This window comes from Nipponia nippon, unplaced genomic scaffold (genome assembly GCF_047370975.1).
Source record: "Nipponia nippon isolate SJK-2023a ecotype South Korea unplaced genomic scaffold, ASM4737097v1 scaffold_38, whole genome shotgun sequence".
NCBI classification, from domain to species: Eukaryota; Metazoa; Chordata; class Aves; order Pelecaniformes; family Threskiornithidae; genus Nipponia; species Nipponia nippon.
Window position 1 is genome coordinate 1,566,362 of NW_028262356.1, and position 14,107 is coordinate 1,580,468.

The 14,107-nt window shown below is 43.9% G+C and overlaps 1 protein-coding gene across 1 annotated transcript; it reads left to right on the top strand.

The window, feature by feature from the left end:
- The first annotated feature begins 4,632 nt into the window (after positions 1-4,632).
- On the top strand, positions 4,633-9,971 carry LOC104012337 (butyrophilin subfamily 2 member A2). The gene is made up of 9 exons (XM_087772938.1): positions 4,633-4,673; positions 5,077-5,099; positions 6,218-6,244; positions 7,244-7,270; positions 7,760-7,786; positions 8,416-8,442; positions 8,685-8,705; positions 8,890-8,916; positions 9,433-9,971. Exons 1-9 carry the CDS (start codon positions 4,633-4,635, stop codon positions 9,969-9,971), a joined length of 759 nt encoding a protein of 252 aa, XP_087629064.1.
- Positions 9,972-14,107: the final 4,136 nt, after the last annotated feature.

A 14,107-nucleotide genomic window follows, 5' to 3' on the forward strand; every position in this document is an offset into this window, starting at 1 on the left:
GAACTGAAATGAGAACGACTGCTATAAAATGTCGTGGTGTTCCCCTTTTCTCCCTTTCAAAGATATACATTGTGGGTGGAATTCATCTCATCTATATTTAGAAATATGAAAGCTGCACATCTAACTTCAGTATAGTAAGCCTAGAGTTCACCATTCAAAGAAAAGACCAAGAATAGAGAGCCATGAGCCCTTTAACAAAGGCTGATCTCTGAAGCCGCCTGTTTCTCCTCATTCATTGCAAAGGGAACCTAGGACGTCTAGCCCAGATGTAGATGACCAAATCATTGTACATGTGATTCAGGTGCCAACACATAAATGTCTAGTGTCTTTCTAGACACTGCTGTATTCTGGTCTGTTCTCCAGCTGCTCCTTCATATGGGAGCAGATCTGCTGCAGGTCGTATGCCACATCTGCCAGCACCACAGGGATGTCTTGCACACCCTACGACATTTCAAATGATACTAGATATCATTGTTTGGGCAATTGAATCCCACCTTTACATTTTCATTAGATAGATCCTACATCCTATATTTGACCTTTTGCAGACTTCTCAGTGCTCACTCATTTTCCATGATTTCATAGCATCATAGAATACCAGGTTGGAAGGGACCTCAAGGATCATCTGGTCCAACATTTTTAGGCAAGAGCACAATCTAGGCGAGACGGCCCAGCACCATGTCCAGCTGAGTCTTAAACATGTTTGGTGTAGCAGAGTCAACCACTTCCCTGGGGAGATTATTCCAATGATGGACTGTTCTCGTGAAAAATTTACTTCTCATGTCCAATCGGAATCTCCCTGGGAGTAACTTGTACCTGTTACCCCTTGTCTTCACCATGGGACTCCTTGTAAAAAGGGAGTCTCCATCTTCTTTGTAGCTCCCCTTTAAGTACTGGTACATGGTGATGAGATCACCTCGAAGCCTCCTTTTCTCAAGGCTGAACAAGCCCAGCTGTCTCAGCCTATCCTCTTACGGCAGGCTTCCCAGACCCTGGATCATCTTGGTGGCCCTTCTCCAGCCTGTCCACATCTTTTTTGTATAACAGGGACCAGAACTGTACACAGGATTCCAGGTGTGGCCTGACAAGCACTGAGTAGAGTGGGATAATGACTCTATCTCTGCTGGTGATGCCCTTTTTGATGCAACCCAGCATCCTATTGGCCTTCTTGGTCGCCGCAGCAGCAGATTTCTCAATAGCCACTACTTAACAGCCACAAACTTGAATAAGTTAGTTTTCAAAATGCTGAAGGATAAACTCCAAGAGCCTCACATAATGTGAACATTACTCATCTAAGTAATCTGCCATGTTATTTTTCCATTTTCTTCTGGATTCCTCTCCTATTGACAGTGATATTGGTTCTATTGTTGCCTGATGTAATGCCACTAAAAATGTGAAATGGACAAACAGAAACAACTGCCATTTTATCTTTACACAGGTCAATTTATTATCTCTCCTCCTAATACTGCCATCATTGGAGTCATTGGAGAAGGAGTTGTTCTGCCCTGCCACGTGGTAGCAGATAACATTCCTGAGGTATTCTCTGTCCAGTGGATATTTCATGAACAGTCTCAAAAAATAACTGTCAGCAGATATGATGGAAAGAAGAAAAAGGAGGAACAAGATGAGAGATATCAAGGCAGAACAGAATTCTTCCACAATGAATTTAGAGCTGGCAACATGTCTCTACGCCTGAAGAATGTCAGGAGCTCTGACAAAGGATCATACACTTGTGTGGTCTCTTTCAATGACACGTACCATGATGTGTTGATTGAACTGCACGTGACAGGTCAGTGGCAATTCTCTCTCTTTTTATTCAAAGATGGAGCTGAACACAAACATGTATGTGCATCACTGACTGAGGGAATCATAATATAAATTTAATATAATTTGACAGCTAAATGTCTTCCTGGGGGGCTGTGTTTGATTTGAGTTAGTTTTCTCCAAATTAAGGGCTATAACCAATATTTGGGGTAAGTTTTAGTTCTAATTTGAGATACCTTTATTTAGGTACCTGAACACATGCATCTGTATGTGACTTGAGAGTACAATCTCCCTTCATACTCAATGAAAGCCCAGTAAGAAAGTTCAGGGAACCCTGCAATTATTCAGCTGATCAATGAAAAGTTAAGTTTAGATTTCTACTTTGCAATCAACCATTACTGAGCTGATTGTCCAGTTTCTCTATGGTCAGCATAATCAATTGGTCCCATCCCAATACCTCACTGCTTACCTTGCTGCTTGCCCACAGCAGGAGAACAAAGCAGTGGGTAGGCCTTCATCGCTCCTATTGCTATTTCAGTACGTTAATAGATACCATCTTCATGGGTGGCTTCAGTTGATGTGGTCGGCTTGGAAGTGGACATGTGTTCCTCTGTGCTTTGCCTGCTACACAGGAACCAGTTTCCACTAGATAGGTATTGTGGCGTCTCCTTGCAGCCAGATTCTTCTGAATATGTCTTCTTAGCTTTAAAACTCCAGATGAAGCAAAGGTTTAACATCTAAGTAACACTGTAATTTAGTCTTCTGAGATCCCGAGTATAAACGATACCTATAGACTGGATCTGTACCATGTCAGAAGCAGTTTTACTTGAAATGATTAGCCTGAGACACTAATACATTCTGTTTTCATGGACAGATTGCACTGGTTGTTCATAGGCTTCCTGTAATCCATTAATCATCATAATTATATGATTTTTTTTTCTTTTTTACAAAATTCTGGGAAATTCCACTGGCAACGTTGTTCCTGAATAGCCATCCTCAGCTAGCTCTGTTTGCTGTAATCTCCATTAAATTGTTCCTTATTCTCAATCTGATAGACTGAATTGCTGACCATCAAGAAACTTCAGGGCCCCAGTCTCTGTCACAGTTTAAATTCAGAAAAGTCTTCCTGTTACTTCCATACAAGTAGATATAAGAAAAAGAAGTGCTGAATTCAAAATCAACCAGACAATTTCCTGTTCTTAGTGCTGGTTGCAATGGAGAATACGTATGCTTTTTCTTAGCTAAAGGTGGTGTGCCTTCCATTTTCCTGAGGAGTCACATGAAGCAGGGCATTGGCCTCACGTGCCATGCAGCTGGATGGTTTCCTAAACCTGAGGTGATTTGGCTGGATGGCCAAGGACAGGTCCGGAAGGAACTATCGACCACAAAGATGACAGTGATGCCTGCAGGCCTATACAGCGTTGTAACTTCCATGAACCTAAACCCGGGCTCTGACAGGGAAGTCTCCTGCAGGATAGTCAACAATCTGCTAAATACAACGAGCGAGTCTCGAATCCTGATCGCAGGTGGGTGAGCTCTGTAGTTATCTGCTTGTAAGATTAAAAAGACAGACTGTGTAAATGGCATGGGTCTCATTTTTATGTCATGAGCTGGCCTGAAGCTGTGTTCCCAGAATCAGTGTTGGAAAAAAGTTCATGAGAGCTGCAGTCTTCTGCCACCTTTATTTCTAGTTGACTGCACAGCCTTTGACAGTACCTAGTGAATCAGTTCCTCCTTTTAAAAGGGGGTTAGGTAGTATCAAGACTTTCTGTGTTCCCTTCTTCAAATTTAAGGCAGTCAACTTGTTGGAGCTGAATTAAAATGGATTAATTTCCCCAGTGATGGTCAAACACTCTAAAGGCTTTCATTATCCAGAAACAGGCTACCAGGCCATTTAATATGATGTGTGCTGGTGGGTTTCACAGAGCATAGCTGAAAACAATAGTTATGGTCACAAGAGTAAAAAGTGATAATTTCAACATCTTACAAATATTTTTAGTCTATGTTTTTATATATATATCTCTTTTTAATATGTGCATTACTGTGTAATCATGGTGTTGACAATATCATGCCTCCCCATACTCTGTAGAACTTTACACATTTCTGTTTGCTGGGTATGTAGACAAACATCAGGTAGCCTGAAGCAAGCCTCCTAGGGCCGGACCCCCAAAAGAACTTTAGCACCACAAAGCCAATGTCTGGGTCTGGAATGGGGACTGGAGTGCAGTGAAAAGCTCTTGAAGAAGTGTATGAGGGAAGTCCCTTTCAGGATGGCATCAAGAAATCCCAGAACATTGAGCATGAAGGTACCTGGAAAGAGAAAATAGGAAACAGCCAATGTGGGGAATGTCTTCAATTTTATTCTCCTTCTTGGCTTACGTACTATACTCATCAGGATGAATCAGATATTCATTGAATCAAATTAAACAAGAGCGAACGTGTGTCTCTTGTCTAGTGGTGATGGTTTCTTCCTACATTCCATCACCTGCTCAGTTTAGTATGAAATGCAACACATCCGTGGAAAAAGCTGGGAGTCAGTCCTGCCTTTCTCAGGACTCATGAACTGTGGAAACCTGTCTACCTATCTCAGGCATCTCTTTCATAATTCTGAATCTGATGCCCAGAGAAAGAGTCTCCCTGGGTTGGTCCTGTTGGGGAGGGCTAGATCTCTTCTCCAGCAACATTCAAGCAAAATTCAAGTAAAATACAAATTCACCATCTCCTCAGGTGTATCAACTGCATTCTAAGTTCTAATTGTCTTTATGTTTAATCATTAGTAGAATATAACTCCTTTTGGTCATTTTTACAGATATTTTCTTTCCCTCCATTTCAAAGTGGCTGATTATCTTCCTGGTAATGTTATGTCTTAGCATGGTCCTAATTTCCACTGTATTTTCTAAGCTGAGAAGTAAGTATTTCTTTGCATGTTATCTCAGTCAACATCTAGAAATAGCACAACAGTTCATATTGAAATCCACAACTGTAACAAAAGCTCACAAGCAAAATCAGCAGTGATTGTTTAATGGTTGAATTCAGGAAATGGAATGAAAAAGGGGTGGGAAAGTACCCGGTCTGAACAAGGAGGAATGCAAATTGCATGTCCTTACCTCAGACAGCTTGAAGTCTGACAAGAGGAGGTCCATGAGCTAAAGTACGTGTGTAGTTTCCTTTCTGTAATCATTGGGGAGATAACTCCAGAGTGTTGCTAATGACACGAGAGTTTAAATGACAAATCAGAGAACTGATTTCTGTCAGTATTACTCCACAAAAACATGCAAAAAAGGGTTTTTTGCTCTTTTTTTTTTGACCAGGTAGTCACAAGAAAACAGTTAGCTCAGGTAAGTAATGAGGAAGATGAATATGAAGATTATGACAAATTGTAAGTTGGAAGGTTTATTTATATTAAATTACAGAACTAATTAGCAGTTCTAGTTGCATCCAAATGTTTTGTAGTTTTTAATTCTATTTTTGCACCGCATAATCTAATAAGTTCCTGTATGAGTTTTTTTTCTTCATTTGTGCTTTATAAATAGAGCCTGTGTCCTTCTTTCATTAAACTCTAGTCATTGATATATGCTGACTGACATACTCTATCATGTCATACATATTCAAGAGTTAATTAATTGATCAGAAGCATTCCTCAGATTCTTTAGAAGAAGAAGAACTAAATGAATTAACCCAACAGTCAATCCCACGCAAGGCCATCTCAAGACTCTGAAAGCAACTTACTCTTTGAATACGTGTTTGGTACTCACCACCTACGGCTGTACTGGAAAACAAAATGGACCATAGAATGGCATAGAATCATAGAATGGTTTGGGTTGGAAGGGACCTTTAAAGATCATCTAGGCCAACCCCACTGCCATGGGGTGGGGGGGCACGGCATAGCTCTTGTGGATTGTGCTGAACAATCCTGCTCACCAGGACAGAGTATCCACAGTCAAACCATCTACTGGCAATGGCCCTCGGCTCATGTCTCCTAGACGATACCTGCTTATTGTTTGGGAGAGTACTAATTGACCGATGCCAACACCATAGCAGGGATTATTCTAACAAATGAATTGCATGAATGATTTTATTCCCTGAGGCACACTTGGTTCTGCTCCCGGGCCAGGTTTGGCAGTTGAGGATACACAAGTCCATGGGGCCAGAAGGGATTTATTCCTGGTCTCTGAACCTCACTTAGGTTATGGCTGGGACAAGACACGCCTAAGAAGGACTGGGTGTCTCAGAATGCTACCTCATTTTTTGTGAACTGCATTAGAAATGATACATGTCCTGGTATAAAAAATAAGAATTCTTTGGACTAACAAGAAGCCTTGGGAAGTTTATTAGGTTAAATTAAATTGAAGTTTTAACCCCATTATTTTCTGTTTGTAGATGAATTACACTGTTGTATGACAAAGGAAGTTTACAAAAATAATTAACATTATGATTCATTGTCTTTATTTTTCAGTAAAAGTGAAGATGGAAATGGAAGAAGGTAAAAGTCCTTTGCATTTGAAATGATACAAAGATGTTCAGAGATCTCAATGATGTAGATTCAGGGAAGCAATATTCGAATGTTGATTATCAATACAGTAACTGCAGGAGTGATTCCTTTTCAATATTAAGGAAACAGTGACAGCTACACATCATATCCCATGTGAGGTCTATTCTCTAGTGAAGACTGCAAATGTTTACAAAGAAGTAAGATGGGTCAGCAGCGGCCTTTTTGAAAACTCAACCCAAATATCTGCTGTTGGATGGAAAGCTCTTAGCAAGCTTCTAGGACTCCATCTCTTCCTGGTGACCACTCTTCTGCCTTTTTCCGGATTATTCAGAACTACCTTTAGTCAGCTGAGTGGCCCTGTAAATCCTGTGAACTTTGTTTATGGATCTCTACTGGGAGCTTGGATGCCTACGGCTCAATCCACTTGTGTACATACAGGTGCCTTGGATCATTTGTGATGTCCTTGGTCTACCCACTATCTCCCATCCTGGAAGGATGCAGATACCTCATTGATCTTTGCTTGTATCTGAGAGATACAATGTGAACTAACAGAGCTTCTATAGGAGACCAGAGATCTTTTAGAGAGACACCTACATGCCACTTGGGGTACCCCAGGACATCTCAAATGCACTAGGTGCCTACGCATCTGAATATCCCTCTTAGATGTGGTCAGTTAAGGCATGATCTAAACAGGCTTTGAAAGAAGACCGCTACCAGCAATACAAATAAGTCTTGTTCCCACACTGCTTAATGAGTTTGTAAATAATAACTTAATGAGTTATCTAAATATAATCAAGTTGAAATAATGTGATACCTTCATGAGTTAAATTGGTGAATTGGATTTACATGTACCTCACTCAAAGCAGTGGATCGTGTAATCCAAGGATGCACTTGCTGTACGGTTATGTGGTTCATACATTGGTATTGTTGAGTGCATTAAGCCACTCTGTCAAAGAGCTTACACTGATATCTGTGTACTGTCTTTTCTAGAAAAAAAACAACTGAAGTCAGTGTTAGGTAAGATGCATTTCTTGTTCATTGTGTTTAATTGTCTTTGTGCTAAAGTCACATCCACTTTGGGATTTTTCTGGGTGGATTGGTTTGTTTGTCTATTTGTTTGTTCTGGTCTGATTACTGGGTTTGATGGCACTGTTTAATGTCGTTAGGCATTTAAAATGAAAAGCAAGGCTCAGCTGAATCAAATCATTTTCATGTAAAAAACTCCAGGCATAGTCTGAGATATTTACTTTTCTCTCCCCCCCGCCCCTGCCCCGCCACCCAAAAGAAAAGCTTTAAGTATTGTAGAATTTTTGTGTGTGTGCTTAGGTATAAAAAAATCTAGTAGAAAGTGTGTTGGAAGGATGTGTTTCCCACAGAAATGACACAAGTTTAAGACTTTATAGAATGCAGTATGAAAGTCCACTAAGTAACTTTTAACTTCCAATTTATATCCAGTAAGTACTCTGTTAATATTATTTCTTTTATTCTATGTGCTGAACTTTTCAGAAGGAGACAAAACCAAGAATCGAGCAGGTAAATCTCATTTTCCTAAAATATTCATTGAGAATGGATGCTGTCTACCCTCAATGAAATTAGGCTGCTCTGTTTAATTAGCTTACTTTTATTTAAAATGACTTCTCAGAAATGTTATTAGAGGTGATTACATGGCAAAGAGACCAATGATGTTTACTTCTGTACCTACACATGCAGGATACATTGTGCCTTAGACCCTGATGAAGGTCCACCTACATCTCTCAGGGCTCTGCATTAGGTTTTTTCTCTCCCTTGTGGTGTCATAGAATCATTTAGATTGGAAAAGACCCTTAAGATCATCGAGTCCAACTGTTAACCTAACACTACCAAGTCCACCACTAAACCATGTCACTAAGTACCACGTTTCACCTGGACACAACTGCAAATTTCACAGAACCCAGGCTCTCAGCTTAGCTTTCTCATTCTCCCCTTCCCCTCTTCTCACATTACTAAGAGAAAACTGTAACTGCATTTATCCTGCAAATTTAATGACAGAAGTGTCCCATATAAGTGTACACGCTCTTCCCGCAAGGAACAACTGGGGATGTCATTCTAATGTCTTTCTCACAAATGCTTTTTCATTTTTGCCTTGAGTTTTTACATCACTCATTTATACTATTCCTTTTCAGGAAAGTCCAAACTCAAAAAACGCTTTGGTAAGAAAACACATTTTCTGTAAATCTGACATTCTCGTCGAGTTTAGAAACAATAAGACAAGTCTTCAGGTTTGTACGTCTATGTTATGCCTGGAGTTGGAACCAGGTAATATAGTGAAATATCAGCCTATGGAGAGGAATAGTCTCCTATTCCATGCTTGGGGGTTGACCTATTTTGAAAAACTGGAACAAAAAAGGAAAAGCAAACAAATGTCAGTGACTGGAACATCTTTCCCTTTCAGGTCGACTGAAAGCAGAGCTGGGTAAGTGATAGTAAATATGCTAGTAATTAGAAGTATTGGTGGGTTAAGAGGTGGGTCATCACTGATGCAGAATCACAGTAATGACAATAATTGTACACTACAAGACTTCTCAGTATTTCACTCTAAGAAGGATCTAACTGCCCTATAAAAACTTAACATAGTAATGTCCATTTTCTTTCTGTAGATTTCTGGGAAGCCTGGAGCCATGCAGGTAAAATGGCAAGAGGAAGGGTGTGAAAATGCAGCGGCCACATGTCTAAGCTACACTGAAACGACAATGCCAGTCCCCCTCAAAATGACAATGCCATGATTTTAGTCATGGCAACTGAGCTTGACTCAGAGGAATATGCCTGGCTTGGTTAACAGGAAAGGAGGCTGGGATGTGGCAGTTGGGAAGACCGGGAAAAGTTGTTGCTGAAAGGTGTCGAAGGCTGGGGTGGGGTGTGGACGCAATTGTGGAGAGGACAGAGGGCCGTATGGGAAAGAGAAGGAGAGATTTATTGTAAAGCACGCGGACTTGCGCGCTGAGAGAGGACATGGCTGCGACAGCTCCAAGGAGCCTCTCGGTTCATCAGTGATTGCGTGCCCTGTTCTGCAAAACGTTTAAATTCTTTGCTGAATCGCACCAGGACTGCTCAGACCCTCAAACGCTTCAACCCCCAGCCCCGTGCAGAGAGAGGTCCCTGAGCCACTCTGCTCATTGGATGATTCTCGTTTTCCCCTCCAGTTCCCATTACTGTGAATCCTGACTGCCGAGTCCTGGAGCTCCGGGTGCCAGGGGCTCCAGATGTGGAGAGCAACGCGCCTGAACCTGCTGGCCTGAACGCTCCCTCCACAGTCCCTGTCCTGGTGGGGAAGGAAGGGTTTGCAGCTGGGAAACACTACTGGGAGGTGGAGGTGGGCCAGCAGCAGGACTGGGTGCTGGGGGTAGTGAGGGAGAAAGGGAGACAGGAGGAGGAAGGGATCCTTCCTGGGGAGGATTACTGGGCTCTGCATAGGTCCCAGGGAGAGATTTTCTCTAGCGAAGGAGTCCGCAGGATTGAGAAGCAGCAGATGAGTTATTCAGTGATCGGTGTGCTTCTGGACTTGGAGGAAGGGCAAGTGAGGTTTTATGAAGCAAAGCAGATGGCTGTCATGGTGAGAATGCCTGTAAAGCTTGGAAAGGAACCTGCAGAAGTGTTTTACCCATTTCTGTCCAAAAGGGAAGGGACATTCACACCTCTTATCCGCCCGGTCTTAATCCCTGTCCCATTAAAGCTTCTTTAAATAGAACGGTGAGATGTAACGGATTAGGGAAAGACAGGTCAGTGGAAAGAAAAGGGAAAAGTTAAATTTCAGACATCAGTAATGTAAAGTTAACTGAGAAGAAACGTGAGGTTGAAACAGGAAAAAAAAATGAGAAAGGAAAAAGAATCAGCTAGTTGAAAGACGATTGGGATCAGATTCAGAAAACTCTAGGCAGGAGTCTGAGTTCCCATTACAGGTCATGAAAACCTTACCTGTACAGCAATGGTTTCAGTTGCTGGAAGACACAACTGCAATGTAGGCGATGTTATATAGCCTGTCATTCCATCTTCTCTGGGCACCATGACTTGTACTCCATGTTCTTTATTTATGTCAGGTTGAATGCCATCCCTAAAGTTAGGCAAGCCAAATTCTACCATGCTTGTATCAAGAAATGAAATAAATATATTTTGAAGGGAAAGAGTCTCGTTTTGAAAACTTTTCTTTTAAACTTGAAGTTTATTGGAAAGTTTATGGTAGGAAAAAGAGTTAAAAGAGAGGTTGCATTTTCCAAGAATGTGCTAAAACTTGTCAGGGTACTGAGCATACCTCATTTCTCTGCATCACTGTGGTGGGCTGACCCTGGCTGCCAGCCACGCACCAGCTCAGATGCCTGCTCCCTCCTCCTCCATCAGGACAGGGGGAGAAAACAGGAGGAGGTGGAGGGAGAAAACTCATGGGTCAAAATAAAGACCAAGAAAACACTTACCAGTTGCTGTCGTGGGCAAAAGAGATTAGACTTGGGGAACTTAATTTATTGCCACTTAGCAGAAATATTCAATTACTGGCTTGGGTATCGGGAAAGGAAAGAAAAAAGACAAACCTTTCAACCACCTTTCACCCTTTCCCAGGCCCAACTTCACACCCAGGCTCAGCTCCACTCCAGGCACCTCTTCCCCCACCTTTCTATCGCCAAAGATTACGCTCAGTCTCTCCAGCGAGGCAGCAAGGAGTGCAGGGGGTTGCGGTCAGGACACAGTGGTTCCTCTTTGCCACTCCTTCCTTCTGGAGCTGGCTGGAACTGTGTCCGGCACAGGGCAGCCCTGGACCTCTTCCCATCGGGACCAGCCCTGCACGCCCCACCACCCCTTACCAAATACACCCAATACAACCACACCCATGAAATAAATGGAAACAGCTTTCTGCATTTGGCCAAGTCCATATGAAGTTCCTACAGCACCTTTAAGGTCAAGCTGGTGCATCAGGAGCTATGAAAAGCAGCTGCCTTCGGGAGGATGGGACAGGGAATGTACCACAGTCCTCTTGCAAAAGTACTGAATGTGAAAAGTCTCTGTTTTGCTTCCCATGGATGCTCAAGGTGCACTGAGAATACAGATAATTTCCCAAAATAGAACGGCGCATAGGAGAAGGGTGACAAGGAGCAGAGGCTAACTTTGGGCCAGCATCTTGCTGGATGAGCTTCAGCTGTGCCACTCCCTGTCCTCTGCTGTTATTCTCAGTTAGCTTTCTGAAAACCATAAACTTCAGTTTAGCTCTCTGGAACTGGAGCAACCTTTAGCTCAGGCTTCCAAAAACCAACATGCGGAGGTGCCATGTGACCAATCTGAGTGGCAGCTTGAGGTCTGCTCCTTGAATCATAGAATGGTAGAATCATAGAATTGTTTAGGTTGGAAAAGACCTTTAAGATCATCAAGTCAATCCAGCACTGACAAGTCCACCACTAAACCATGTCCCTAAGCACCATATCTACACGTCTTTTAAACACCTCCAGGAATGGGGACTCAACCACTTCCCCGGGCAGCCTGTTCCAATGCTTGAGAACCCTTTTGGAAAAGAAATTTTTCCTAATATCCAATCTAAACCTCCCCTGGCACAACTTGAGCCCATCTCCTCTTGTCCTATCACTTGTTACTTGGCAGTAGAGACTGACACCCACCTCACTACAACCTCCTTGCAGGTAGTCGTAGAGAGCGAGAAGGTCTCCCCTCAGCCTCCTCTTCTCCAGGCTAAACAACCCCAGCTCCCTCAGCCGCTCCTCACAAGACTTGTGCTCTAGACCCTTCACCAGCTTCGTTGCCTTTCTCTGGACATGCTCCAGCACCTCGATGTCCTTCTTGTAGTGAGGGGCCCAAAACTGAACACAGTACTCAAGGTGCGGCCTCACCAGTGCCCAGTACAGGGGCACCATCACCTCCCTGCTCCTGCTGGCCACGCTATTCCTGATACAAGCCAGGATGCCATTGGCCCTCTTGGCCACCTGGGCACACTGCTGGCTCATGTTCAGCCAGCTGTCCACCCACACCCCCAGGTCCTTTTCCTCCAGGCAGCTCTCCAGCCACTCCTCCCCAAGCCTGTAGCGTTGCCTGGGGTTGTTGTGACCCAAGTGCAGCACCTGGCACTGAGCCTTGTTGAACCTCATACAGTTGGCCTCAGCCCATCAATCCAGCCTGGCCAGATCCCTCTGTAGAGTCTTCCTAACTGCCAGCAGATCAACACTTCCAGCCAGCTTAGTGTCATCTGCAAACTTACTGAGGGTGCACTCGATCCCCTCATCCGGATCATTGGTAAAGCTATTAGACAGAACTGGCCCCAATACCGAGCCCTGGGGAACACCACTTGTGACCGTCCGCCAACTGGATTGAACTCCATTCACCACAGCTCTTTGGGCCTGGCCAGCCAGCCAGTATGTTACCCAGCGAAGGTAAAGACTGTCCAAGCCATGAGCAGCCAGTTTCTCCAGGAGAATGCTGTGGGAAATGGTGTCAAAGACCTTACTAAAGTCCAGGTAGACAACATCCACAGCCTTCTCCTCATCCACTAAGTGGGTCACCTTGTCACAGAAGGAGATCAGGTTAGTGAAGCAGGACCTGCCTTTCCTACACCCATGCTGACCGGGCCTGATCACCTGGTTGTCCTGTAGGTGCGCGTGATGGCACTCAAGATGACCTGCTCCATGACCTCCCCCAGCACCAAGGTCAGGCTGACAGGCCTGTAGTTTCCCAGATGCTCCTGCTGGCCCTTCTTGTAGATGGTTGTCACATTTGCTGACTTCCAGTCAACTTGGACTTCCCCAGTTAGCAAGGACTGCTGATAGATGACTGAAGGAGGCTTGGTGAGCACTTCTGCCAGCTACCTCAACACCCTTGGGTAGATCCCATCTGGCCCCATAGACTTGTGTCTACGTGGTGTAGCAGGTTGCTAACCAATTCCCCTTGGATTATGGGGGCTTCATTCTGCTTCCTGTCCCTGTCTTCCAGCTCAGGGGGCTGGGTAGCCTGAGGACAACTGGCCTGACTCTTAAAGGCTGAGGCAAAGAGGGCATTAAGTACCTCTTATTGTCTTTTAAAGCAGTAGCCAGATTAAGTTCTAGTTGGGCTTTGGCCCTTCTAATTTTCTCCCTGCATAACCTCACGACATCCTTGTAGTTCTGCTGAGTTGCTTGCCCCTTCTTCCAAAGCTCATAAACTCGCCTTTTTTTCTTGAATTTCAGCCAAAGTTGTTCAGCCAGGCCGGTCTTCTTCCCCGCTGGCTCGTCTTTTGGCACATGGGGTCGGCAGTTCTGCTGAGCCCCCTCCTTACTTCTCCAAGAATTGAAAACTCTATCATTTTGTGATCGCTATGCCCAAGACGGCCTCCAACCGTCACATCACCCACCAGGCCTTCTCTGTTCACAAACAACAGGTCCAGCGGGGCGCCTTCCCTACTTGGCTCCCGCACCAGCTGGGTCAGGAAGTTATCATCTTCCACACGCTTCAGGAACCTCCGAGACCGTTTCCTCTCTGCTGTACTGTATTTCCAGCACACATCTGGTAAGTTGAAGTCCCCAAGGAGTACAAGGGCTAGTAATTGTGAGACTTCTCCCAGCTGCTTATGGAATACTTCGTCTGCCTCTTCATCCTGCTTGGGTGGTCTATAACAGACTCCCACCATGACAGCTGCCTTATTGGCCTTCCCCCTCATTCTTACCCATAAACACTCAACACTATCATCACCATCATTAAGCTCAAAACAATCAAAACACTCCCTAACATGCAGGGCTACCCCACCCCCTCTCCTTCCTTGCCTATCCCTTCTGAAGTTTGAGAAGTGGAAGAATCAGCTCACTGAGAACCAGAAAGTTCAGTACAACTTCTCCAGATTTCACATGTTCAGATGAA